This window comes from Strix uralensis, chromosome 2, assembly GCF_047716275.1.
Source record: "Strix uralensis isolate ZFMK-TIS-50842 chromosome 2, bStrUra1, whole genome shotgun sequence".
Classification (NCBI taxonomy): domain Eukaryota; kingdom Metazoa; phylum Chordata; class Aves; order Strigiformes; family Strigidae; genus Strix; species Strix uralensis.
Window position 1 is genome coordinate 11,515,454 of NC_133973.1, and position 27,810 is coordinate 11,543,263.

Consider the following 27,810-nt stretch of genomic DNA (forward strand, 5'->3'; position numbering starts at 1 on the left):
TTGTCAGTACAGGATCATCTAGAATCCATCTGATCAGAAAACCCACTACAGTGTGCTTGGCACCATCTCTGTCAACAATTACCAAAAGGAACCAGGTACAAGGGAATTCAGTCAAGTCAGACAACATGAGAATACAGTTCATGAACAAGACAGCTATGGTACAACAAAGAATAGTTTCTCATGAAAAAACAACTGCAAGGAAAATTATTTTGTTTAGTGATATAAGGCAAAGACAACATACCTTTTAGACAGAAAAAGGCTTTGGAGAGTAGGGTTTAAAATCTGCCATATCTTTAGGCTGGCAGCAGATGATGAGAGTGGTTGATCTGACTGCAGCTTGCCAGCATCAGAAAAATTAGCACCAGTTTTAAGTTGCGCCTGTGTATATTTTCTTCCTATTTTCGTCCTCAGGACATTCGTCAAGATAACTTTGGGTTGCCTGCCATACATATAATAATAAATTAATAATAGGGTGCTGAGAACTTCTTAAGTCACATGAATTCAACAAAGCTTTTCTATGAGTTTACTGTCTCTGCACCATACCGTCTATCTTCAGCAGAATTAAGTTCACTTCCCTGACAATTTACAAAGCAGATTTCTTTGGAGAAGAATCACAAACTCATCTTGTGATCAGAACAGACTTTCAAAGCTGCTTCTGGCATCAATGACTAACACATCCATCTGTGATTCTGAAGAGATAAACCTTCAGTGCAGAAGCATGGAAATTTTGGTGCATCTTTTTATGACAAAATGTTGGAAGTGGTGTCACTGTGGCCTTACAAAATATTCTGAAAGTGTACACTTAAGCCTTTGGAGGATATGAAAACAAGCACTCATTGTGGCATCTTATTTTAGAACGATTAATATTATTCGTTCCTATATCACAGATTATGAGCTTGCTGACGAAAAAAAAAAAGTAATCAAAAAGCTAGTACAGTCTCCCAGTTTTGAAGCTCCAACTGATTGCTATTCAATTTCACTGAATCAATTACATACCATTATGAATTACAAAATTAGTAAAAACTCCCTATCCAAGTTCTTCAAATACGCATCTCTATTTTGCTGATTCTGCCAGATTGGTACTGAAATCTTCACATAAAGAATTAATTCTGCAGCACAGCCAGTAATTTGGACAGTTTCCTTATAAACCAATAAGCATTATATATCACAGAATGATTTATCAGGATTGACCTTATTTTCAAACAGATCAGAATTGGACTTGTTTTCCAAAGGCTGGTCCTAAGACAACACTGAAGTTCAGGCTCAGTTGTTGGCTTTAAAAGATCACTGAGGCAAGAATTCCTTTCTCTATTGCACGTCTTGCACAACAAACTAAATTGTGCACATTGTAGAGCAAGAATCCTTCTTTTATAGCTACAGAAAACCTTTTACTACTTACATAGCTGTCAAATGCATGCGACAGTGACATTTCTTAACCAAATGGCTGCTATTCCTCAGGGGGTTGACAACTGTGCAAGCAGCTTTTAGGAAACTACAGCTGTCCCACTGACATGCTGCACTCAGCTCAACAGCATGGTTACATGGTACCTAATGGTAAACAAATATATAGGTGTGGCATGAAAACTGAAAAATGGGTATTGAACCTAAAAAAAAAAAAAAAAAAAAAAAAGAGAGATCTGGAACTGCCATGCTAGTGAAACATGTTGAACTTGAAAAGACAGTAAGGTTCCTATGCACCGCCTGGAGTACCTGCATATAAGCCCCAAATGCTGGCCAACTTTGAGACCTCTGCATCACTGAATGTTGTAAGGTGTACGCAGTGACCTGCTTTCTCTTAGAGCTCTGCTATGCATTTCCTAGACCAGCGGTCTCCAAACTTCTTGCACCCCTATCAGTAAAAGTATTCTGAGCACGTGTTTATTAACCTTCAACATGTTTATTACAATTTCTATAGAGGTACTAATATCATGTATATTATAAAACACAGAAATAGAAATTTTTAAAAGGATGCAATAAAGATTAAAAAACACTTACTTATTAATTGTACAAAAAAATATTTCCTTCCTGCACCCCAGTGGCTTGTCTTGCACACACCACACCTTGTAGGCCACTATCTAGACAATGGACCATAAACCTGAATGGTTCCCATTCAAAGTTAAGTAACTTAAACTCAAGTGAAGGCAGCTTCCTCCACTCTCTGGCCTTCTCTTAGTTTTTCTTTGGGAAACTTCTAAGAGGTAAGGAGCTAAAGTTTTGCCTCAAAAAAAAAAAATGCTGAGGGATTACAACCCCCCAAATTAAGGCACTCTGGTGCCAAGAATCTGGACAGAGGAGAAAGTGTGTTATGTAAGGGATTGGTCTTAATTAGCCATTGGAAAACCAGCCCAGGGTTTCTAAAGTGAGAGATTGACTCTGTGAAGGCAATGAGAAATCGTATATACAAAGGCAGCCTCAGAAGACTGACCTAAACCACAGAAATGCTCCAGGATATTTTACGCAGGGTCAGGAGAAGGCAGGTATATATTTGTTCTTTTACCTAGACCTGTATATACTCTATGACTACTAATGCAAAGAACCGTTGTTTCTTAGAGTCTGAGCATGTGCTTCAAATACTATAGACCTAAAAAAGGTTTGTTCTACACTCCAAGGAATTGGAGTTTCATTTAAAGATATGCTTTAACAACTGAAAAGCTTAGAAAGTAAATACAGGTCATGCGGGACAGTTTAGTAACACAAGTGTCTTACATGGTGGAGCCCAACTGTAGCAGCATAGTCAGCATATACCAAGCCTGCAAAGTGTTCTCAATTTAGCATAGGAAGAAGAGACTTATTTTCTACAGAAGTCCCCACTAAGTCAGAAGGTCTAGCTTTTTTCTGGGCTTCTCAAATATTCAGAGTTGATATATTAACCATAGTTTAATATGTCAGAAGAGCTTACAGTGACCAGACTTATACATCTTTTATTGTTTGTCCAACTGTAAGGCATATTACAAACAAGGAATATATAAGCAATATCTAAGGAAATAAAGAATACATACATTTAAGAAATGTGACAAAAATTCAAAATTCAGCTACATAAGAACCTATTAAGACTGTTAAAATTTACAACTACTAAAGCAGTTAAAGACAATTTCAAGGTAAAGGTTACCAAGTAATTCATGCAAATTCATATTATGAAACTAGACATTTATTCTCGTGCTTCAAGGTCCTCCTTAAAGATAAGGAAGGCCCAAACTACTTTAGAGGTCCAGTTACTAAAGAACTGTAGTGGAAAGACATTTCATCTTTTGAGGTGTCAGAAGAGATAAAGCAATGGAAGACTGTGCCATATACTTCCCCTCTTCCTCTAACAGGACTTGAAATTACAAATCAAACCTTGAAGTATCCAAGGGGCAATTTTCCTCCAAATACAAAACAGTTGCAGAAGTGGGCCTTAGAAATATGAAGATGTGAATCAGAAATTGTTTCTCCTTAAAAAAAAAATAAAAAAGTTTTTAATTGTTACTGTAGAGCACCATGAGACAACATAAATGTGTTCTCTATGGAGCACTTCAGTTCTCCTGACCAGAATCACACCAAGCCTAACAGCCTGTTTCTCAGATCTAAATTCTTTCACTTTTCATTGTTCCACCTTGTAGAAATGCCAGATTTTTTTTTGTTTCTATTTGTCAAACATAAGATATCATAATGAAATTTTACTAAATTTAGCCTGAACTTGCAAGGTAGTTAGTCCAGTGGGAACATACATGGTCACAGAGTCTTTATTTTAATTGTATGATCAGGACTTGTAAAGATAACAGAAAAGACTCTAACCTGGTCTTTAACAATACCATCATGACAGAGAAAGCCCTCAGCAGGAGGTAGTCAGAAGCAGAATTTCCAGTGAAACTGGATTTCATTACCTACAGTTTGTTGGGCATGTTAGAAACTCAGGTCTGACATCCTTTATTCACACTCATGTCAGGCTAGACCTTGACAGGCTCCAGGTCACTCCATAATTTGGTGTACTGATTGTTACTAGGTACAGAATTTGTAATGTTTTCCACTCCCTTGATTTAAATGAGGTTTATACATTTTAAGCAAGTATCGTTGTAAAAATGACCTTACAATTTAAAGCACACACGCACCTGTGCAACTAGCTTTGCACTGGAAATCCGTGCAAAGGAGAGGAACCTTCGACAAACAAGGAACAAAACAGTACACATTTGGCTATTGTTAAAGATGTCAGTGCCAGGCTAAGGCACCACCTCTTATGTGGTACCAGTTTTTGACTGAAGACCTTGACGGACAACTGGTTATGACCTGATCTTCAGAGCTGTACAGTTGCAGAGCTTTCAAGGGCCTCCCTTTCCAAAGGAGGAATGGCATCCCATGGCATTTCTTGGAAAATCATGGGCATAAAATAGATTCAGGAAAAACATATACACTTAAGCCAGCCTGAACATCTGTAAACAATGTTTGGGACACAGATCCCTAAATTACCTGTTAAATTGTCCACAGAATAAAGTCAGCAAGTCATGCAAAAGACATTTCAAAAGATAAAAATTAGTGTCAAGCAGAAAAAAAGCAAGCAAAGCATACATTAAAAGCAAGTCCCACCAGCAGACCCAGCAGGTAACCTGCACAACAGTAAGACTGGAGGTATCTTGGTGAAGGAAAACCAAAAGTGACTATTTCTGTTTCTAAAGCAAGCACCTATTGTACCCCGTCTTATCTATCTCCACAAAACAAAAATACATAAGCAAAGGTAATGAAAACATACTTACACATGTAAGGATGGAACGGACCAAAAGAATATATTATGAAAAATGCTGTTACCTGCTCCTGGCAAGTCTCACATCACTTTTCAAATAGTGCAAAAGAGGATTATCCTACTTTACGAAGTGCAGGACCAAAAGCTATTACTTGTTTGTACCCCTTTGGGGAAAATGTCTGACCTCTATTTCACCCAATAATCAGAGCTGCTAGATCCAGTTCCTTTCTCAATGATAATATTTGTGTACATATCAGTGTTGTGACCACTGGCTCAAATTTGTGTTAGAAAGTGATCAAAATAAGACCTGGAGGCTACCGACTCCTTTTGGAGGAAATTATTATTGTCTACACCACCATTTTCACACCTACATTCTTCTACTATTAAAGCCAAATTTTGGGAAAGAAATATTTTGACAGTGGGATACCACACACCATGCAAGGGTCATCCTATCAGGTCCCATAAAAGCTGAGTATCTGTCCTGGGTTTACAGAATAAAGTCACTGATAGACTTGACGTGTATTCAGCCATCTGAGCTTCTGCAGTACATGCACAGCTAAGGAGGTCCTTGGCCTTTCAGAGCCCAAAGGAATAACGTGATGCACCATCATCAACAGGAAACTCACTGCCACATTCACTGACTACACCCTGCTGAGAAGAAAGCTTCTGCCTGTCGTCCTCCTACTTCAAGGCCCTGACTTTTCATCAGCTGATTAGAAGTCAGTGTTTTAACAGCAAACATGAACATCCCTACTAACCTCCTTGCTTTGCTGGACCAGGAAGTTATTGCTGCCAGAATGTGCTTGTCAGGATAAGTGGAACCAGTATGTAAATGATCGCCACAAAACCCTGACTGCTACAGGGCCAGTACTTGATTCAGCCGTGACATGTATTTCAATTAACATTTAAAATACTGAGCTGAAAGAATCACCCACATCTTATTTAAGTACTTCTCCCACCCTCCCCCTAAAGAAAACTTGACAGACCAGGATGAGAAGCTTGAATTTCAGAACAGTGTTCTATTTTGTTTCTTTTTGTTTTGTTTTTATTTCTCTCTATTTCCCTCTTAGGAGAACGCAGGAATAATACTGCTGAAGTAAGTGGATGCCTCTAAGCTCTACTGCCAGGTGGTGACAGCTACCCTTGAAATCATCTTATCCACTTCCTTGACAATAAAGAAGTTTCTTAAGTGGGATACAAAACATTAATTGATCAATTACATAAAAACCATACCTAACTTTCCGCAATGACACTAATAAATTAAATTATTTGTATTTCATGACAGTCCTAATCTGTTTCGTGACACAACTGGGGGAACGTGTAAGAGACCTCCATCTTATGAGAGGGACTAGGGAACTAACCTGCCCCGAGAACCCTGTTTGGGATCACAAAAAAAAATCACCTGACAGTGACCTTGAGCAGGCCATGAACAGAACTGTTCGAGTGAGAGCAGCTGTGGTTGCTGCTTCCAGTCCCAATGGTCTCACATCACAGCAGGACTGACAGAAGCAATCAACTACCAAATTTTGTAATCCAGATCTTCAGTTAAAAACACACGTGAACATGGGTTTGTGTTAACACATCCACTTCATCCTTTCTGACTAAAATTAAGCGGCAATAACAATGCTCAAGCAACACTTTAGATGAGACATGCTTCCCTAAACATTTGAGATTAGCTCCTATCAATAAAGACAGTTTTAAATACATCAGGAGCTAACAGAAGTTTGTTATTAAGACTTGTTTTCTGCATTTCAATGCAAATGAAAAATTCCTCACTAGGAAGAGGGAACACAGAAACTTTTGCATTAGAAAGATTCTCAGCATGCCACTTCACTCTTCCCTCTTCCAAGTTTTGTCAGTTCTCGGACTTTTGCTCAACAAACACCACCTCTTTAGAACCTGTGTGCTCTTTCTACTTACTATGCAATGAGGTCAGTGTGTTGATTTTGACTTACTGAGAAACACCAGGTACCCAAATGGAACACTTAGAACAAGCTTTATTGCAGACAATAGATTGAGTTTATTTTACAGAGAACCTCCAGCTAGTCTCTAGACACACACCTATTTTGAGGAAGTGAAAAATGCACAGGTTTAGAATCTGAGTATTTGCTGTCTCTTTACAGTCTAAATAATGTCTCACTAATGTGCTGGTAAGAATTTTGGTAAAAATGATGGAACATCTACAAATGCTACTTGAAAGTCTCTCACATATCAAAATGAACATATGTAACAGAAAATTAACATATGTAACCGATCCAAAGGTAGCTTTTTTTTTTTTTTAAGTTCCTCAACATTGAAAGGTCAGTTCAAAGTTTACTGAAAGACCTTTAGAGATTCATATCAGATATCAACCATTTCACAGCATAACTAAAACTCAGGAAACTGCAAATAACATAGCTTTTAAATTCTGCTAGGTTGACCCTGTGAGCCAATCCCTCAAAGTTACTGAGAGAATCATTTTGAGGTAACTGCATGTAAAATGACAGCTATGCCTCTGAGGAGGTATGAAAAATAAATTCAGAATCTTTTACAAGTTCTGCTCTTCCCTGCAACAGTTTGAAGCATGCTGAATATGAAGACCAGGCTAAACAATGACTATTCACAGGTCACAAAACCACCAAATTCATCAGTGTCAAAATCATCTGCTGTCATTAAGCATTTTCATTACCTGTGCACTTTGTTTTAACACCCTCTCCTGACAAGAAATCACTTATGGTCAAGTTAAGTTCCCGTCAGAAAATGGGGCAGAGAATGCATACTCTTATTTGTTTAGATTTGATTGATTTGTGGAATAACAATTGCTTCATTAAGATAAATATCATTCATTTCATCATGAAGTCATTATGTTTCCTAGTTACTGTTAATGAATCTAATTCTACATTTTTACTTCCATTTGACAACTATGGCACTCACAGCTTCAAAATTTTCTTGGATAAACAATTATCTAGCTGACAGCTTCACAGAAGAGGACTTTAAATAATTTGCCATAATCTCAAAGAACCCAAGATATTTGCTCTTGGTCACAGAGCATAAAGAAGTGGCACATCAATAGTCTTATTTACTCTTGACTGTAACATAGAGACGGAAAACCTAGCTTTCTACTGTCTTCCCCTACTTACTAATCATCATATTGCTTGGGTTTTTGGGTTTTTTTGTTGTTTTGAAGAGTTGATGAAGACAAGTTAATGAGTGTGGACTACTGACCAAAAAGTGACAAGCAAAAGATAATCTGGGAAACTTCTTAAGTATCTAAAATATCTAGGGCAAGAATGATAATTTACACTTAGAAGTAATGAACACCTTTCAGGATTCCAAGCAGGTCAACAAGCAGTAATTTCTCTAGCAAGTGTTGCACTCCTATTCTGATGTCACAGTCTTTTCTTTGTTTTAACGCAAAACAAAAGTTACAGTTGCCATTAAATCACTGAAATATGATTCTCTGAGGGTGGGCTACCTAACAGCTTGAAAACCATCTCTTCATGACACAAATAATTAGCTAGAGACCAGAGATACCCATCTTCAAGAAAGATTCTGAAACCCAAACATACAAACATAGAAGAATTATTTTTGAGATGACTTCTTACCCAACTGATTCTTCATCATTAGAGCCGTGTCTGTCACAGTCCTTTTGCCTTCTTCCTTTTGTGGAAGGCTCTCTGTTGTTGGCACTTAATTTCCACTGAAATAAAACAAATAAAATTGGCAGGTTCCAACAAACATATCATAATGGATACTATGCTAGAAAAAGGGAACAATGCCAGACATTGAAACCATGCAGCTGATCAAATAAAGCAGACCTACAAAGAGTATATACAACAATGTTGCAAAGGGTTAATTTGCTTGATTTAAAGCACCCACGTACCACCTGATTTTGAATGGAACTGTTCTCCTCCTAAAGAAATCTGACAACACAGGACAATTCAATTATTTCCCTATTTAAAGGAGGACTACCACAAAAAGGGACTTAAATATTAGGCCTGCTTTACATAATCACAAATATGCAAGATAACCTCCACTTTCCTTAACTCCATGCATTTCACCCCAAGTATATAAAATAGATATAAAATTCTGAGAAGGAAAAGGAATTTGAAGGTTTGGTACTTGGGTGGCAAAACACACAACAGCAAGACTTCATTTTTTCCAAATTCTCTTACCTTACCAGAACACACTTATATTTTCAAATTAAATAAATGAAGCCCCACCAAAACATATAGTTATTTCTGCAATTCAGGAAACTTATCTCCCTTTGCCATTACCTCCTCCTAATCTCTACTCACTTTTTCTAATGTAAAAGATAATAAGCGAAACAGACATTCGAAAATTATGCCAGTCAGGCTGAGAGCAGACAAACTTATCCTCACTTCTCTTTAAGCATGGGGTGAAAGGGCCTCTGAAAAATTCATGCCCACGCATATTTTACATACTATAGTGAAGTCTGCAAGGTACATCCCAAAACAATCTTTTCACTACCAAACGGGCTGACTCTAATGGAAAATACCTTCATCATTAAAACAGTTGGCAGCAAGAAATTGTCTTGAAGGTGCTCTCCCCTCCTCCTGCCTTCAAACACTTCTAGTTCACCTCATATCACTGGTCTTCAAGCATCTTAAGAGACCTATATGGCCAAATCACTGAAAGCTGCACAAAATTTCTCAAAAATGGAGCAAACTCTGGTAACACTAAATACAACCAGGACAGACCTTGTATGGATAAAACAGTTTATTTTAATTCTGATACCTCATGAGCAATCTTTTATTTTAAAGTAGAATATAAAGACTAGTCAGTGTTTAAAGCATACAAAGCCCTCTACCACATGGAAGAAGTCTGAAATAGACAGACACATGTAGGAAAAATAAGAAATGGAAAATTAGAGAATATACAGGAAATAAGAAAGGAAAAAAACCGATTTTTTTCAATTCACCCAGTCTAATCACTGCTTTTATAAAGGCAGAGAGAAAGACAAGAAGAATTCCATGCAAGTGCTGTCTGGCTCCGCCTAAGAGGCTGCTGCTTGTAACCACTGGAGACGTTACTTCCAACTTCAAAACCTGACTGTAACTGGATGCTCTGCTCACTTAAAATTTTAACAGTATAGCACACAACCACACAGTGAGTTTGTACTGCAGAATGCTCAAATGACCAGGCCTACTAAGAGACCTGGGTCACATTGTCTACTGAAAGTCAAAAAAATTCCTAACATCCCTCACTAGGTTTTTAAAGCTTGTATGTGGGGGAGCCTGTTTGTCCAGCCCCACGATTCTGAAAGCACTAAAACCAGCAACAAAATCTCAATGCTGAGCTGAAGGATTCAAGAGTAGCAAAATATGTTTCCAAAACATGGCATCTTAAAAACGCTTACTAAATTTGGAACAGATTTAAGGAAGCAAATATTTGCTTCTGTACGTGATGGAGATGATCAAGACAGTCATTTATGACAAATGCCATATAAGTACTCTTATAGTCTTTTGCTCTTAATACTGAAATCAGTTATTTCTATATTAGCACCTAAAATTCTGTCTATATATAAGAAACCTATATAACATTCTCCTACTCACTTTACACTCCAAAGAACTTCTCTTTACCTCTTTTAAAGGGTAGTCCCAATGGTGGTAGCCTGGGAGCCTTGCCAAAGGGGACTGAACTTGAACATCCTCTGACTTGGTGTTTGTTTTCTTCTTTGGTATACGAAACTGAAAATAGATGATGTTAGACACATGGTAAAACTAAATTATCCACTGGAGCTGATATAATTCCATGTAGAAAGTTTTCTTAACTGTCAGAGTTAAGACCTGCGACTTTAAATACATTCCTCATTGATGCTTGATCCTAAATCATGTGTCATACCACATGAGGAGCTAGTTTTAACACACAAACTGTCTGAAAAAGCTCTTCCTATTTCATTAACTTTACAACCACTGCAAACGTGTGCCCAAAAGGTGAGAACCAACCTACTGGCGCTTACAGTTTTCTTAGTTCCCACTGATTTGCTTACACTCTAGTTTAATCATCTCATCTTAGAGAATGATAAAGAAAAAACAAAATAGCTGAATGTCATGATGAATGTCACACCAGGTTTGTTCTCAAAAAAAATAATTCAAGATGAAGAGCAATTATATCTTAGAACAGTACAAGTATTTTGGTATGATAATTTAGCATCAATACACTGTAACGTACTCAAAATGGTTATCAGCTATTGTCACTGTCAACCTTTGCAAAAATGGAATCAACATTTTGAAAGTAATTATTGAAAGATAAAGCATTTAGTAATTCATAGAAATTTGCCAATTCATAAAAACGTGTAGGAAATAATGTTTATTCATTGAAATTCAAAACAAAAATGGTCAAACTAAATTCCTACCAGTTCATCAAGACAAGGAAAGAGGGTAACGTTCCCTATCAGTTAATTAAACCAGTTAAAATAGTATCGACTGAAAGAATAAAAGTACAAGCCTTGCCATTTCTCCAGGTATCCTGAGAAGCAGAACCTTACACTGCAAACACGACCAGATTAGAACGTATCATACAGGGAATACAACATTTACATCTTTCAGACAACTAAGTCTATCTCAGCTGGGAAAAAGCTGAAGCTTCTCCATATGATGGCCACTATCAAGTGTATTATGAACTCAAATTTGTAAGTCACCAGATGCCCTACCGTGTAACAGGAAATTACAAGCAATTACTCTAGAACAGCATCACAAACAACTTAATAATTAACACAGAAACTGCGTTAGCTCTGTAAGTAGTCCTTCAGACAGAACATAACTGAGCATACTGTACAATAATGAGATAATTCTTCAGTTTGAATTTGCAAGTGCTCTTATTTCTTCTCTACACTTCTCTGAAACACAGATTTATTTTTTTAGTAATTACACCTGAATTTCTATGAAGTACCTCAAACTGCTTTTGCTGGTCAAATGTTGTAACAACAAATATCCTTTTAATAACAGATTCCTCAAATTATAAAGGATGTATATGTTACATACAGGCAGTAACTTCTAATACAAGTACCTCCCTTCCCTTTCAATCAACATTTAAGGATCGAAATAGACATTTTCTTATTCAAGAACATCTGCAATTAGATTGTTCAATTTTTATTTTATTTTTTTGAGAAGTGGCCTATAAACATGTGCTATCAGTCAAAATGCATTATTTTGATCTGTACCTTAATGGCCAGGTACAAATTTCTTACTTCAGAACTCCACCTGCTGCCTGACTATTGGTTTCTGTTATGAGCTTCCTAAGAACAAATATTTATCTAAAATTTGAACACGCATTTAAAGTTACAGAGGTTCAGATAACCTCTGTAATACCATCAGACATTTGAGAACAGGTAAGGTCAGACTCAGGAAACAGAAAGAGACAGATGGACAAACAGAAAGGGATAAAAAGCACAAGATACGTTCATCAGCAAAATTTCCACCTCACCATACAGTATCTTCCCAATGCTTGCATTCATTAAGAAGATGATGGTTTGCAGTGCCTATAATTAACTCACAGAACAAGCACAAAGTCAAGAGGTAACCAACAGAGGTCTGTACGAATGGCAAGTGCAACATAAGCAGTTGCCTCAGCTTTTCCCTAATATAAGGTGACTAACACAACACGTATATGTGCACATGTACTTTACAGACTCCTCATCTAAACCAGCAGTACTTTTCTGATGTTTCCTACCTGTAGGATCAAGGGTCAGAGAAAGTGCATGAACAAGGTGCCAGAAACAGCTTATTTCTAAAACACTAGACACTCCAGACTCTACCCGACCAAATCAGTTGCTGTGCCTACAGTTCGCTTTCACTAGTGCTTCCATTGCTAGAAACTACTACTAACAGGGATATTTTAGAAAAAATAAACACTAGCATAAGCAGTCTCTGAACACAACTCTGTAGATAAATAAATATTATGGAGTTATGCAGTTCCTCTACTTATGAGAGTATTACTCAATATTTTAGATGTTAGCTTAGGTCTTAAAAAATCCTCGAAAACATGGTGTTTATGTGAAATCAAATATTAAGCCTATCATGTATAATACATGTTCAACAACAGACATTACTATTGACTGCTACCAGCATAAACTGTTTCTCAGGAAAGAGTGCTCCAACAAAGCAAAAACTGGACCACTGGAGAATGAATTTGGTCGTGCAAATACATGAAAACACCCTAGGACGCCCACAGCCTCAAAGTAAATTGTTGCAAATTGTAGGAAGACTTACACTGACATGACTTGAAGATGATCTTCTTTCCATTATTTTCTCTACTGAAAAAAAATACAAAATAAGCTTAGCAATTTGTGTGGTATTTATTCAGAGAGAATCAGGAACAGAGTCATAGGTACTAAGCAAGAACAAGCAAACTATTTTTGAGGAAGCTAGCACAAAGAAAACTCATTCATCAAATGGTTTGGGTTGGAAGGGACCTTACAGATCATCTAGTCCCAACCCCCCTGCCATGGGCAGGGACACCTTCCAGGTTGCTCAAAGCCCCGTCCAACCTGGCCTTGAACCCTTACAAGGAGGGGGCAGCCACAGCTTCTCTGGGTAACCTGTGCCAGGGCCTCACCACTCATTGTTAAGGATTTCTTCCTTAGATCTGATCTAAATCTACCCTCTGTCAATTTAAAACCATTGCCTCTTGTCCTGTCACTACAGGCCTTGGCAAAAAGTCATTGACAGCCATAATACACGAGACATGTGCTTGGGCAAGGGTCTGGATTGTCAGCATGAAGAGAACTGTGGCCGAAATTTTGACTAAAATTTATCTTCAGTGGGGGCATTTACTGCTTAACTCCACCGCCTGGCAAGCACACAACTAAAAAGCAATTCAGGCTTTGATTATAAAGCGAAAAGGAGTCACAGAAGACATCTGCAACACTGCAGGAGCTCCAAGAATAAGTAAAATTCAAGGATTCCTGTTAACAGATAAACTTCTTCCTCAGTGGAAGGACACAACTTCAGAGCTTCCAGCATCCATAGGGGTTTAATTCTCTTTATAAGCACCCTGTATGACTCTGGCGTAAAACCTTCAAACCTCACAGCTAGTTTGAAGCCTCTCAAGAAGAGCTTTAAGTTCACATACTTCCACTTAGCTCGGCGGTTTTTCAACTTAGGGCCCCGGTCCCCTGGTGCGGGGAACACCACCACGCACAGGCTATTAAAGAAAAGCCGAACTACCGCCTATTCGGACGCCCGCAAAGGCGAAAAGCTGACAAAGGGCGGCCTTCTGACAGCTCTGGGGGGAACCGAGGCACCGCCAAGGGGTGGCACCGCCCGGGCTGTCACCGCCTGAGCCCGCCCCCGAGCAGGGCTGCCCGCGGCCCCAGCTCCTCACCCGGCCGCCGGCTCCTCCCGTTAGGAAGGAAATGGGCTTCTCGCCCGCAAACGGACAAGCGCCGCGGGTCAGCAACGCCGCGTTTCCACACGCACCAAGGAGCGGCAACCCCGCCACCCCCTCCGTTCCCCCGGTGTCCACCCACCCGCCCGCCCGCCCTCGCTCCCAACCGACAACCCGTGCGGCGCGGCCAGCTCGGCCCCGGCGACAGCGACCGCGCGGGACCCACCGGAGCGCTGCCGGTCGGCTTCACTTCAGCATCCCTCTCCCCTTCAGCGGCTAAATGGCGGACAGCGAGCGGTACCAGCAGCAGCAGCACCCCTCATCGCTCACCGCCACTGCCCCACCGCCGCTGTTTACCCGGGCCCAGCCGCCGCCTGCGCAGCTTCCCCGCGTACTTCCGGGCTGGGCGCCGCCTCCGCCCAGCCCCTCCCTCCCGCCCGCTACCGCCTCCCCGCGCGCTCTCTCAGGCGCTGCCCCGCGCCTGCCCGCGCTACCCTCCGCGGCATTCCGCTCCCCGGCCTCTCCCGCCCGCCTCTCCCTCACAGTCGCGACCCTCCACGCCCTCTCGGTTTTTTACCTCTCTCGGGTTTAGCCCGATACGGAGCCGCCGAGGGGAAAAACGAGGTGGAGCAAATGATTGTGTCCCAGGTGCGCTGGTGCACAGGTTTCCCTTGCACCTGACAAGCTGATGATGAGTAGTAACAAAACCAGGAGTTTGTGAAGGCAATAAAGAGTAGTCAGAGGAAACAAACGCTAGGGAAAGGGGACGAACACAGAAACCTGGGGAAGCAGTCAAGGAAACCTCGGTATTTTTAAGGATGTAATATACAACCCAGGCGGGTCGGGTTTAAAGGGTACCTTGCTAATCACCCTTCCCCTCGTTAGACTTCACCCTCGTTTCCGCCAGGTCCCGGCGGGGGGGTGGGGGGCGTGGTTATTCTCGTGGGGGCCCCTCGGCATCAACGAGCGGGCAGCGCCCTCACAACCCCCCGCCGGCCCCGCGGGTTTCAGCCGCTGGTCCTGGAAATCTTCCCACAGCCACGCGGAGACAAGGAGATTTATCAGTTGGTTTTTGTATTGTTGTGGTTTTGTTGGGGTTTTTTTGTTTTATTTTTTTTTTCAGAGTAGCTTCAGAATTCTAAGTTTGGTGTGTCGCTGTTTTGTCCTCTCGGTAGGGCCTGTATATCAAGTAATGGGAAGCTGTGCAAAACTAGTTTAGACAACTTTTTAGTTTCACGCTCGAGGTTTGGCTTTAATTTATGGTCAGGTGTAAATTACAAACGTGAGATAATAGCTTGTAACTTGGAACTATCTGAAATGCTTTAGATGGCCTTATCAGCAACTCTTATAGATACACCCCAGAATAAAGCACATGAAGTAATGAAACCCAATAAGATGGGTTTATTTTAGTAATGAAACCCAATAAGATGGGTTTATTTTCTTTCACACACAGAAATTGTCTACAGTCCCAGAGTGAAAAAGATTTCCGTCTGTGATGATGGCAGATTTTACAGGAGAGCATACGGTAATGTTGGGCTTTACTAGAATAGAGGAAACTGTTTTTAAATGGAAGATCTCATAAAGAGTAATACTTAAACTGCAGTAGCATTTCAAATATGCCAACTGCTGTAACAAATGTGAGCCAAATTTACAGCCAAAGAATCTTACAATCCAAACAAAAAAGTCGAGGAAGGGAAAGAGGGATTTTTTTTTAAATTTAAATTTTTAAAATCAAAATAGCAATCATAAAGGCTGCCAGAATAAACATTCTTGAATATTGCATTTATATATAGACAATGAAACACAAGTCGCAGTCAACACTGATTTAGAATGTACATTTTCCAAAAAGAAGTAAATACATTATGTAGCTATATCTAGAAAAATCTATAACTGCAGCTTTTTCATTTTATAAATGGCATTACAATAAAATCAGTCTTTCAGACTAAGAAGTATATGATTCTAAGGTGCTATCCAGGTCAACTCTTAAGTGATAACCTACTATAAATTGCTTCAAAACTTTTCACTTCGTACCTTGAAGGCAACTTTAGGAAGGGAAGTCATACCTGTGTCTGATGTAAAACTGTATTTTTTTGCTTCTGCTTCCTGAAATCTTCAGAAACCTTTCACAATGCTTTGTCAAGTAGATATTTAAGTAGATGTTCAATATTGCATACACAGGGTTTCATTTGGAATCACGTATCCTTGTTTTGGTTTGGAATTGAAAAAACAATGCTGTTGCTAGTAGCTGAAGTGAGAGCAAAGTAACATCCTGTTCACAGTATGTTGGGAAACTAGTCTCCAACCTTCTAGGGGTGAGGAGAGAAAGGGACTGAAAGAAGTGCTGCGCAGCATCCCACTCTGTGAGGGAACTGCATTTACCTATTCTTAATGGTTATGGAATGCTTCCTCTGTGCTTCACCTTTCTCCACAGACAACTTCCCTTAAACCATGTTCATTTTTCTCCCACTTCATTGTGTATGGAAAACAACATAAATAGGGGTAGCTTCCTCCCTACTAAATATGATCTCTTTTGTGTGAATTGCCCATGTTTCAGTAGTATAGCAAACAGACTGTCCTCCCATCTCCTCAGTGTCTTTCATGTCTTCCTGCAGAATGAAAAAATCATAGATGAATCCATGCACTTACAACTTCTTTGTGCTGTTTCCCTTCCAAGAAACTAGCAAGACAGTAACTGGTTTATATATCATAGAATCTGATTGGTTTTCCCTTTTCCATGTGTGTTCTATTCTATGAGATAAAAAGCAGAAGGTATCATTTCCTAGCCTACTCTCTATTAATCAGAAGACCCTGAAGAGATGACTTAACAACTCTGACCCAATGGAGATTGCTCAAAAGGAAAATGTATATGGTGTTGCTCTGTTAAAAAGCAAAGATTTTTTTTTTTTCAATTTGGAAGTGTAATAAATAATTTTCAATATGCTAAGCAGCTTACTCAAGGAAAACTTGCATTCCATGAAGGAGTTGGGCTCCAACTCAAGTTGCTTACATGAAAATTTTCAGATCACTTTCTGTCCTAGTAATTGGCTTTATCAGATGGTATAGTGAGTTTTAACATAGTCAGAATGTAATTTACTGTGTTCTAAAAACCTGTGAGTTCAGCAAGAAAAATCTGAAGGTATATAGTAGCTTGTACCAATGTATTTGCCAAATATAACTTCATATAAGCCATTTGCCAAAACAAAGTTACTGTGTTAAGATGATAATTTCATTTTTTAAAATACTGATAATAGTGGGATATAAATACTGATAATAGTGGGAATTTAATGCTTGCAAATCTCTGCTGTTAGGACAAAAATCCCATAAAAGTAGGATTCTAACCACACCAAAGGTTACCCCATGTTTACCATTCTATAACTAGTGACAGTCAGTAGCAGATTGAAGAGTTATTAGGAAAATAGAAGGTTATGATAAGCTTAATTTTTCAGTTGCATGGAAACTACTTCCTGATATAATTTTTACCAGTCGATCGGTCTTATGAGTTGAAAAATGATCTTAGCTGAAACTAGAGAACTCAATCTAATCTCATGAAAGTTTGCTGCATGGATTTTCTTCTCTCCTGTTCCTGGATCACAGTGGCTAGCTTATTCTGTCATCCGTTCCACAATTTCCATGTGGCAAGTGCTTGCAAGAATGAAAGAGTAATCGGAGAGATTAGTATTAATGTACTGCTGTTGGAATTTAGCAGCTGAAATGTGTGAGAGGCTTTACAAGCAGCTGTTTTACTACAGACTGCCAAGAGATAGTCTGTATCAATGAGTATTTTGTTTGTAACCACTTTTAAATCTGAATTCTGATATAATAGGGTTTTTTTATGTAGGTGTTGTGGAGGTCTATCACTACATTGACATAGTCTTCTTAAATTGTAGTGGTTGCAAATACAGCGTGAACTAAGCTTGAGGAAACTAATAGAGGGTTCAGAGTATCAAGAGGAACTGAAGTATGACTTCAATATAAAAGGGGAGCTGAGGCATCTGGATACAAACGAGTCCTTTGTTTTCAATTACTACAAGAATGCACATGAGCAGAATCATAAACGCTATCAAGTTTTGGGACATTCTATTACCCAATATGTTTATGAGCTCCTGGAAAGAGTCTGCATGCTGCAGAAAGTTTATATTCCTACTGATGCTGCAGAGGATGAGCCAAAAAGTTTCTTTTTCATGAGCGAGAATGCACTAACAAGTTCCTCTAACTTAATTGTCCTTCTTCAAGACAGTGGAGTTTTCCGTGCCGGACAGTGGGGGCAAAGGACGATTGTCAGCAAGGGCCTGGGGTGTGGAACACAAATACCGTTCATCAAAATGGCCCTTGAAAGCCACGGGGGAGTGATTGTACTGAATCCCAATGACAACTTTGTTGATCTGAAGACTGAAAAGGAGAGGTTAAGCTTTTCTACCAGGGAAGAATCACTGACTTCTACGCAGTCCATCCCCAAGAGGGGCAGCAGCAGCCCCGAGGAGCATGCCAGGTATGTGTGGGATCATTTCATTTCAAAGAGTACAGTCGTGAATGTGGCCTTCATTGCCCACGGCTATGGTGGCCTGGTGTTTGTTGATCTGCTGGTGCAGAGAAAACAGGAGGTAATGAATAAAGTGTACTCTGTGGCATTCATCAACTCCATGCACAACACACAGCACCAGACTAGAGGCGATCCACAAATACAAGAATGGATACAGAAATACTGCCGTGAATGGGTGTCAAACAGTAAGCCTCTAGATAAAGCTGTGGGTTCTCTCATGAAAGTCAACTGTCCTACTGTCTCTGCTGGAACAGAAAAGTATGGTTTGGCACCCTCCTGCTGCTTACATGCCATCTTTAAGTACTTGAAAAGCATGCTGAAAGCCAAGACCACAACAGCCTCTAGGTATTCACCTGTTGCAACCAGAAGCAGCACAAGTAAGAAGAGAGGCAATATATAAAGGTATACTGATTTGTTCTTGATAGTAGTCTCTTCCTTTCATAACTGTCCCTGCACCTTTCAGTCATCTAAGGACCTTCATCTCACTGTGGAGCAACTTACAGTTCCAAGTTTGAAGCTAGTTTGTTTGTTTTTGAGAAACACACAAATACAAGTTAACTATTAGGAAAGAAGTGCATTGTTGAAAGCTTTAAGCCACAACCCTTCAGCTAGCTGTGAAATTTAAAGTTGCACAAAATAAAAATGTTAAGGTATACCAACTCTCACCTGTATCATTGTTTAAATAAACATTTTGCAGTTATGGCTCTGTAATCAGACTAAGCTATCAGGAAAACACTTGTTTCTTATGGGCATAGCTTTCATTAAAAGGACAAACTGGAAAACAAAGCATGTAAAGGATCTATTTCCTCCCCACTATATACCATAAAATCTTTCAAGAACTGAAACATCCACCTTCCTCTTTGAAATGTTTACTGCTAAGTTGAATGATACTTCAGGGAACTATGTACAGCTGCCTTCCCTCCAGAGATGGAGTGCCCCAAACATGATACAAGGAGCTAAAGTAACTTCCATTTAAAGTCAGCTAAGCCAGTGAGGTTACTGGGCATGAGCTGCTATAGAAATACAATACTCGAGCAACATGCAAGTACCAAACTGATGCAAAAGAATGATACTACTGTTTTCTCTCAGCTGTTTAATTTCAGAGGTGGGAAATAGAGACAGCTTTTAAATGTCCATACTCAAGGTTTGCAAATTATACAAGCAGAAGGTCAAACAACCTTTAAACAAAACGGTTATTCTGAATTTTCAGTTTAATCCTGTGGGAATTAAAAGAGCTCAGTGCCTGCAAAAGAGCTTTGAAGGATGACAAAACCTTGTCCTACACCTTCAGTTCCCATCTCAGTCAAAAAAGTTTGTTGAACTGGGTACCAGATAAAAGAGAGAGTCTGTGGTGGTGCAATCCTTTACCCCCTACCCCCCCCCCCCCCCCGCCCCTCTTTGTTGGGCTGCTTGGTGCTAGGTGCGATTCCACCCACATCCCCCAGCTATACACCAGTCTGTGGAGATAAGGACTGACAATGTTAACGAGCCTGGCTCCTGCCCCTCCCGATTGCTCGGAAATGGTTAAAATGGCCCATCAACTCCTAAGGGCCTGGCACACCTGTGACTGGGATGTGGTCAAATGGGAACAATAACAGAGTCGCACATTAATCAAATTCTTTTGTAACTGCTGGAAGGCACCAGAAGGCATTTGACAAAAGTCAATTATCTTGGACCCTATAAATGGCGACCACCAGGGAGACCCTTTGAGCTCTCCTGGATCGCAGTGGGCCTGTGACCAGCATCTCCCCTGAGCTGGGACGCCTCTCAGGTACCAAACCCTTAAGGTGTCGTCTGCTCCAGACGGAAGGCCAGGGCGAAGTCCCCCGCTTAAGTCTCAATTATCGCCCGTTGAGGAATGCCAAGGCATTGTGAGTATTTACTCTAAACTCAAGAGGGAAATTTTCTTTGAGCTAGCTTCTCTTTACTGTGTGTGTGTGCGTGTGGGTACGTACCCTTGTTTCTGTGTGTGTATGTCTGTTCTGTGTTCATTCTACTGAATCCAAACACCTTTGTTTCTGTATGTTTGTCCATTTTGTTATGTGCATGCACGTGTATATATATATATAGGTACCGTTAAGTGAGTTAGTGTGAATCTTGTCATTTTAGAATCTGAATAAGTCGCTTTTCTTTCTTTTAGTATTTCTGAATTATTTTATAATAACAAATTGCTGTTAGTTATTAATAAACCTAGATTTCTTACTAAATATTACCGTGTCAATACTTTCATCCGCGACAGAGTTCCCTTTTGTGTTTATATCCATTTCAGATTTCAGTCACCTCTAATGCTCTTTGAAAAAGCTCCCATTTTGTTATCCAGTAATGGGTAAAAGTGTAAGATTCCATTGGAAAGGCACAGTCAGTTGAATGCCTCTGAGAGCATGCATAGCTTTTTAAATAAAGATAAGTTTACTGTTATTACATCCGAATAAAAGTGGTACTAAATAGACAATTAATAGACTATATAGTGCCTTAGTTCACTTAAGAAAGTTGCAGTGGAGATGTCGTCATTGAGGATGCATACAGCCTGCCTGTTTTCTAGGTGCTGGTCAGCATGCAACTCAAAGAACAGTCACTTGTGAGAATTCTACGCGTGAGTATGTAGCTTTATTGATGAGAAGTGTGAGATGGCAGAATGTCTGTCTTCAAAAGGAGACCAATATGAACCTTCAAAATAAACACTCAAACTGTCCCACATGTGAAGGTGTCCCATGGTGTTAGAGGTGGCTAAAAATCCTTGAAGAGAAAAAGGGATCTAGAACATCGGCCATTTCCGTAATTCTTTTTCTCAGGTCAACCCATTAAATTCCTTGGTAGAGAAGGTCGTATTTAGGAATGTTATTGGGATCAATGGGACTTCTCACAATGAGCTTTCCACGCATTGCTCCACGATAGATCACTTCAATCAGATCTATAAAGTCTTGCTTTGTTTTGAAGCTTCCTACAAATTTGGTATGATCTGGAGACCTAAAAATAAGCATAAGATAAAGGCAGAATTGTAACATTAAAGTGTTAAAAGCAGAACCACCTAAAGACAAGAAAAGATGTATTAGGGGTTCTGATCTGGTCATTCTGAAAGAATGAACCACACTGGTAATGGTATAACCAAGTCAGGAGTATGCTGTGACCTCCAAAGTCCCAAAAGGTGCAGTGTCATGTCTAAGACTTTAACTATACTGTATTTTGCAGAGTCGGGCATGTTTCACAGCTGACACCTACTTATTGCATCAGAGCATATTTCAAAATACTTCTTAATTTTACATCCTCCTTGCTCCCAACAGTGTTCTCAATGCAGATGCTGCTAAAAACATTATAGTTTTCAAACATTACCTTCCCTAGACACAGTTACATAAAGAAAGACTGATAATTCTTACAGATATCATACGTAGTGCCAGGTAGGATGACATACCCATAATCAACCTTCATGTGTTGTCCATTGAAGAAAAATACAGTAGAAGGAATATAACTGATGTCAAAATACTGGGTGTACACTGGAACCTTGTTCACATCCACCAGGTAAATGACTGCCATTTTACTTAGGTCATGAGCTGTCTTTGCAAGCTGAAAAGAGTGAGAAAGGTGGATGACAAATGGATTGAGGCACACGAGGAAAAAGGGTGGCAGGCTTTATAAAGCCCATTTCTCCTGTGTCTTATCAGTTTAAGCAGGGCTAGAATGTCATGTCTTATCTACTTCAAGCACTTTGTACACCCACTATAATAACATAAACATTTGCTGAATATTCAAACTGGTTTATGTAGTATTATTTCATTTTACATTTGTCACCAAAATTTTCATAAGACATCATATTAGCCAAAAGCAACATATGACGCTCTCTTGTATGCAACAGGTATACTAGCAAAGATCATTTAAAAAAAAAAAATTTAAAAATTGTTCTTACAATATCATCGAGCTGCAGACAAACAGAATCGTTATCTCTTCCAAACCGCAGAACCAAAACCTTCTCTGCCACGCTTTTTATTGCCTGATCCACCTCCCTCTTACAGGTCAGTTTGGGCAGCAGAAAACTCATCTCGACACACCACGACTTACACTAAAATCCCTACCTGACGGTTAGAAAAAAGAAAGAAACCTGCGTCAAAAATAAGCGAAATTTCTTCATGCTATTGAAAGAAGAGAGAAATCACCGACCGCCACACCGGGCTGACAAACCCCCCGGGCCCCAGCATTTGCCTCACGCCCCAGCCCAGCATGGCGGCGGGCTCAGGCCCTTCCCCGTCCCGCAGGGCCTCGCCCCGCACCAGGGGCAGCGGCAGGGCCCCACCGACAGCCCCCCCGAGGGCTCCCGGCGAGGTTCGGGTGCAGACCGCCGCCCCGGGCCGGGCCTGCCCCGCGGGCTCACCGTACCCCGCAGCGCCCTGAGGTGGGGGGAGAAGAGCGGGCCGGAACCTTGGTGGTACAGGTGCGGAGCCCCGGGGAGCCAAGGAGCAGCGCGCCGGGCCCGGGCGGGAAGGCGCGGGGGACCGGGCCCAGGGGCGCATGCGCGAGCCGCTCCGCCTCGGGTGAGCTGGAGGTGGCGGAGCGGTCGGCGCCTAGAGGCCTCGGGGAGGGACGGGACGGAGCCGAGCCGAGCCGAGCTTAGGCGAGCTGGAGCGCGGCCAGAGCTCGGGCAGGTGCAGGCGCAGCCGCTGGAGGGGGAGGCCTTTCCAGCCCCCGGTTTCCCGCCGCCGGGGGCTAACGGCGAGAGACTCGCCCGCGGGCGCGGGGTCCTGAGGTACCCCGCCGTGCTCCCCTCCTCGGCCCGCCGGTGGCCTTGGGGCTTTCGGCGGCGGGCGCGGGTCGGGCCTGCGGCGCGGTGTCCCGCAGGCCGCGCTCCCCCGCCGCAGCAGCGGGGAGCGGGCCGCGCCGGTGTCCCCGCGAGGGCTGTGGGGCGCAGCGGGGTGCTGCGAGGTGTTACCCAGCTTGTAGCGTCTCGGTTCGGTTGTGGGCTGGTTTAGAAGTTGTTCAGGAGCGGGGAGTGCCGCGCTCTCGGGGGGAGCCGCCCCACCGCTTACTGCGCGGGCCGGGCGCCCTCCCCGCGCCGCCTCTGCGCCGGGCTCCGGCCTGCCGGCAGCCGGGGTTGGCATCTGTGCTGGCGAGGTAAGGCCGGTTATTCACTCTCTGTAGTATCTGTGAAGGGCCTTTCTCTTCCAGGGATGAGTTACAGTGAAGTCAGGCCAAAAAAAAAAAAAAAGTATCAGAAAAATACTTTTCAGTCCTACAAATCTAGGTTGTTCAAAGAGATTTAGAGTAATTCTTGCAGTAATGATGTGGTGGTGTGCACTGAAAGGTAACTTGGCTTTTATTCAAAAGCTGTCATCAAGTATTCAGATTGTGTCAATCTGCCTTCTAACTATTGACTTAATTGGAGCTCCAGTAATGTAAGTTAACAGAGGAACTGATCCCTTGATTTTTCCAAGCTGGACAACATACTCTTTTGATTATTACCTTTGCAAGTATGTTTAATGCTTAATGCGCTTACTGTAAAATTATGAACACCTCTATTCTAACACTCATTTTCTCTTAACTTCTCATTATAAGGTTGGTTGGTTGTTTTATCTTAATAACAGCCAAAATTGAAAGGTCAGCAATTTGACCAATTACATATTGTAAAATGCATGCCGGTTTATATGATATTTCCTAATAATACGCTACTATTTCTGTGGCTTTTTATCTGGGCAGGTATATATAACACCCAAAAATTAGATTTAACTTGTTCTGTATATCAAATTATTTTCAAGTGGTAAGTTATTAGGGAGATTGTGAATTTTGCTTTCAAAATTTGGAGCTAATTTTTATGTTTGGGCTGAATCATGTTTTCTCAGACAGTGAAACTTCACTGATTTTACTTAAGTAAGTTTGCATAGCACAGGGAAAACATTAAACAGTCTTTGATGGTTTTCTTTCTGCAGACTTTTTACATTTAAATACAAATGTGTATGAAATTAATGGGACTGTGGGTTTCATGTCCTCAGCTTTATGTGCCATCAGCTCCACAGGCAATTTGCCAGAAAGAGAAAAGATTGTCTTTTTCTATACTAGTTGTTTATTCTTCCATCTCTTCTTTCTAGGTGTCTGGTGAATCAGGCGTGGAAACTCATTAGGGTGGGTTTGATAACTAGCTTTTTCTCCTTTTTCCACCTTCTGGTTAGCTGTCCCTAAGATCAGGTCTCTGATTTGGCTCATAGTGCAGCCATGCGAGTGCTTGCACTGCTGAGGGAGCCAGGAACAAGGGGCTCAGGGGATGTAGGAGTGCCTTCAGTGGCAGTAGTGTTGGCTTAGTGAAACTGGCATTGGGTCAGTAGTTCCAGTGGCCTGCAGTGTGGAAATGCACAGAAGAGGAAAAACTTTAGTACTAACGTTTGCAAATAGAGCTGTCCCAAATATAATGGTAAAAGCAAAAATGTGATTTTCCATGATACAGAGTTGTTCCAGAAAATGTTACAAGATGAAGCATCTTGTCCATTTTCACAGTGTGGGTAAATTAGGTAGGCACCTCCGGAAATAAGCATTTCACATATTTTGGTTGTGGAGGTTCTTACTTCTCATATGATACAGATAATTGAAATGGATCTCAATATTTAAAGGTTTTTTGACCGTATTTTGGATTACAATAAGTAAAGCTGTTCTAAGGAGCAGAGCTAACCATGTGTGTTCACAGCAGTGCCACATACGCTGTTTTTGTGTGGAAAATAGTAGAAAAGTAATAGTGGAGGTAGGAATTTCTAGTATTCTCCAAGAGGTAAGTTATTGTCTGTGCATGTTACTAAGGATGAAAGTCTGTGTGTGTTTTCTTTATGATTTCTGACAATTTTTTCCCCTTTTATTGGTGTTTTGCAGATAAGTGTTTGAACACAGCACATGCCTAAGTATGCAGTCTGCTAATATGTTTCTGAAAAAAATTTTAAGAAGTCCTGTCCTTCCGTTTGCTGCACAACATGGGATGAAAAAGGATTTGCTTCCACTCAGTAGAACTCTGAGTTTATCACTTTGCCTGAAGCAGGACAATTCATGCAATCCCAAAGAAAAACTAGATTTAGATGCATGGAAGAAAGTAATGAAGTCTGGGTTGCCAGAAGTCGTCGGTGAGACGGTCTCTGAGCATAAGGAGCTTTCCACTTTGGCTGCTGCACGTGAGACTGTGGAGATGTGGAGACTAGCTGGCAGATTGGTTCCAGAAAATATCACCGAAGAACAGCTAAAAACCTTTATGGAATGTTCTTCCAAGTCAGCCCAAAAGAAGTATTTAAAATTTTTACATGTCAGAGAACTTTACAAGAGAAATGACAAAAGAAAGATGGATGAGAAAAGGGAAAGGAGGCTGGAAACAAAAGAGCAAGCTTCAGAAGCTGATGAGGCCAAAAGGAATTCATTCATATGTTTGTGGGCCAGCTGTATGGATAGAGCATACAGTTGGAGGGCTGCTCAGTCTATGATCTTTGGCCAACCTCTAGTGTTTGACATGTCTTATGAAAAAGATATGTCCGCCCGAGAAGTGGCAAATGCAGTGAGACAGATGGTATTCAGCGAAGGCTGCAATCGAAGATCTGCGGATCCGTTCCACATCCACTTCTGTAACTTCAAAGAAGACAGCCTCTATCATAAGGAATTTATCAAGCATTATAGAGAGGCATGGGGCAAATTGCTTATCACTGTGACAGACCAGTGCTACACAGAAGTCTTTCCAAAGGATAAGCTTATCTATCTGACTGCTGATTCTCCTAAAGTTATGAAAACATTTGATCATGATAAAATCTATATTGTTGGGTCAATAGTTGACAAGAGCATAAAAACAGGAGTCTCTTTAGCACGGGCAAAGCGACTGGGGCTGGAGACTGCAGCCCTTCCACTGGAGAAGTACTTGCTTTGGAATATTGGTGCCAAAAATCTCACACTGGATCAAATGATGCATATTTTATTAACCTTGAAAGATACTGGAGACTGGAGGAAGGCTCTGGAATTTGTTCCAAAAAGGAAATATTGTGGCTTTGTAAGCAAGCCTGTACATGAACTGAAAAAAACCTTAAGCCTGGTCAACATGCTTAAACTTGGAAAGAGACATGAAGAATTAGAAAAGCAATTTGCCAAGAACTACTCTAAGAAGCTAACACGAAAGTAGAGTGGTGGGAACAAGAATGATTTTTTTTAATGCTCCGGTTTCTTGGGACTTCTGCAGATATGTTCAGCTTTTTATCTCTAACCTGTCTTTGTTGGTTAAATTTGAAAGTACTGTTGTTAGGGATTTTTTTTTTCAATTACTTTAGTATTCCAGCTGTTTAAAATTATTCACACATTATTGAAATTGTGTATGAGAAATGAGATAATCTGTTCTAAAAAATTACTCTGTACAACAAATATCCATCTGTTCAGTTGAACCATGCTGGGACAAGGGTGACTGCAACTGAACGTGAAGGTTGTTCTTCAGAGAACGCCTCAGTGCTTTGGGTTTGCAATGGATGGACGCCACCCACACTCTTGTTCTGAAAGGTGAGCCAAGATGAAATAAAAGATATTTCCCTGTCACTTCCTAAATCCTCTTTTGGTGTGTAGATGAATTGGCTTCTGATAGCTGAACTAAAAACAAATGGTCAAAACCTAGCATGGGTTTGGGGGGTTGCCCAATTTGTTTGTTAGTGTTCTATATCTGGAACAACATCAGGACCCTATTTGAGAGGAATAAGCCAAATTTCTTGACCCTGATTTTTATCCTTGAGGCCTGTGTAATGTAGATTTCCCAAAGTGCTGGAACTTTTGAGATGATAAACATTCCTATTAGTAAATACTGAGAGGGGCAGGGAGCCTTTTAATATTTCTGACAGCTGAAAATGTATTGACTGGCCTCTCTGGGAAAGTCTGTGTCCTGGCTGCAGAGCTACAAGGGGCATGTTGCTAAATACAGTTCTTCCTGCTGTCTGTAGGATGAGGAGGGATCTCTTTGTGGGTGGTTAAATCTTTTTGATTTAGTCTAGTTGACTACCCTGATGCTTCAAGTGAGTGATGGTAAATGGGGGAGCTTTGTTCTGAAAATTCAAAAACTAGGAGCGGGGCGTGTAATTTTTGAAGAGTAGACTTCAAACACACCAGGGGTTGGTGGTGATGCTCTCCCTGTCTTGCCTCTTACGTGTCGCTGCGAGGAGGGGTTGGAAGGAGTAGACACGCTACCTGAATACTGCCCGTGAAGCACGGGGGTACGCGTGGGGAAACCCTGGCTTGGAGAAAGACCCGT

General features: G+C 40.9%; 4 protein-coding genes across 16 annotated transcripts in view; 2 read left to right on the forward strand and 2 right to left on the reverse strand.

Annotated features, from left to right (window-relative positions):
* Window positions 1-14,430, reverse strand: part of SENP7 (SUMO specific peptidase 7) — a 49,489-nt gene extending 35,059 nt beyond the window's left edge. For 2 of the 6 annotated variants that reach the window (XM_074856111.1, XM_074856102.1), the window contains exons 1-4: window positions 14,271-14,430; window positions 12,928-12,971; window positions 10,297-10,404; window positions 8,299-8,393 (exon numbers count right to left, since the gene is read on the reverse strand). In XM_074856111.1, coding sequence (XP_074712212.1) covers window positions 8,299-8,393; window positions 10,297-10,404; window positions 12,928-12,960 — 236 coding nt within the window. In that variant the 5' untranslated portion in view covers window positions 12,961-12,971; window positions 14,271-14,430. Of the gene's footprint in view, window positions 1-241; window positions 440-8,298; window positions 8,394-10,296; window positions 10,405-12,927; window positions 12,972-14,270 lie in introns of all 6 variants that reach the window. The other 4 variants (XM_074856075.1, XM_074856067.1, XM_074856092.1 and 1 more) reach the window with 4 other exon arrangements.
* LOC141939981 (putative protein ARB2BP) lies at window positions 14,325-19,269 on the forward strand. The gene is made up of 2 exons (XM_074860754.1): window positions 14,325-14,612; window positions 17,932-19,269. Exons 1-2 carry the CDS (start codon window positions 14,325-14,327, stop codon window positions 18,982-18,984), a joined length of 1,341 nt encoding a protein of 446 aa, XP_074716855.1. The 3' UTR covers window positions 18,985-19,269.
* Window positions 19,270-21,169: 1,900 nt separating this feature from the next.
* TXNL4B (thioredoxin like 4B) lies at window positions 21,170-23,600 on the reverse strand. Of its 4 annotated transcripts, none has more exons than XM_074855872.1 (4): window positions 23,503-23,600; window positions 22,486-22,651; window positions 21,994-22,145; window positions 21,170-21,551 (listed from the first exon to the last, which is right to left on the reverse strand). In XM_074855872.1, exons 2-4 carry the CDS (start codon window positions 22,615-22,617, stop codon window positions 21,386-21,388), a joined length of 450 nt encoding a protein of 149 aa, XP_074711973.1. In that variant the 5' UTR covers window positions 22,618-22,651; window positions 23,503-23,600; the 3' UTR covers window positions 21,170-21,385. The 4 variants fall into 4 exon arrangements, with proteins under 4 accessions (XP_074711973.1, XP_074711951.1, XP_074711957.1 ...); XM_074855850.1 differs by lacking the exon at window positions 23,503-23,600 and adding an exon at window positions 22,953-23,062; XM_074855856.1 differs by lacking the exon at window positions 23,503-23,600 and adding an exon at window positions 22,948-23,041.
* TRMT10C (tRNA methyltransferase 10C, mitochondrial RNase P subunit) lies at window positions 22,990-27,116 on the forward strand. 5 transcript variants are annotated; one of them, XM_074855834.1, is made up of 3 exons: window positions 22,990-23,007; window positions 24,656-24,689; window positions 25,425-27,116. In XM_074855834.1, exon 3 carries the CDS (start codon window positions 25,456-25,458, stop codon window positions 26,701-26,703), a length of 1,248 nt encoding a protein of 415 aa, XP_074711935.1. In that variant the 5' UTR covers window positions 22,990-23,007; window positions 24,656-24,689; window positions 25,425-25,455; the 3' UTR covers window positions 26,704-27,116. The 5 variants fall into 5 exon arrangements, with proteins under 5 accessions (XP_074711935.1, XP_074711926.1, XP_074711917.1 ...); XM_074855825.1 differs by lacking the exon at window positions 22,990-23,007 and adding an exon at window positions 23,165-23,218; XM_074855808.1 differs by lacking the exon at window positions 22,990-23,007 and adding an exon at window positions 23,555-23,684.
* The last annotated feature ends 694 nt before the right edge of the window (window positions 27,117-27,810 follow it).

Excerpts from the sequence above, each read along its gene's own strand:
- LOC141939981 (XM_074860754.1), top strand. The coding sequence starts at position 14,325 with ATGGCGGACAGCGAGCGGTACCAGCAGCAGCAGCACCCCTCATCGCTC. Across the intron at positions 14,613-17,931 it reads CGACCCTCCACGCCCTCTCG|TGGTTGCAAATACAGCGTGA; the intron begins GTTTTTTACCTC and ends CTTAAATTGTAG.
- TXNL4B (XM_074855872.1), bottom strand. The coding sequence starts at position 22,617 with ATGAGTTTTCTGCTGCCCAAACTGACCTGTAAGAGGGAGGTGGATCAG. Across the intron at positions 22,146-22,485 it reads GTCTGCAGCTCGATGATATT|CTTGCAAAGACAGCTCATGA; the intron begins GTAAGAACAATT and ends CACTCTTTTCAG. Across the intron at positions 21,552-21,993 it reads CACATGAAGGTTGATTATGG|GTCTCCAGATCATACCAAAT; the intron begins GTATGTCATCCT and ends GCTTATTTTTAG.
- TRMT10C (XM_074855834.1), top strand. The coding sequence starts at position 25,456 with ATGCAGTCTGCTAATATGTTTCTGAAAAAAATTTTAAGAAGTCCTGTC.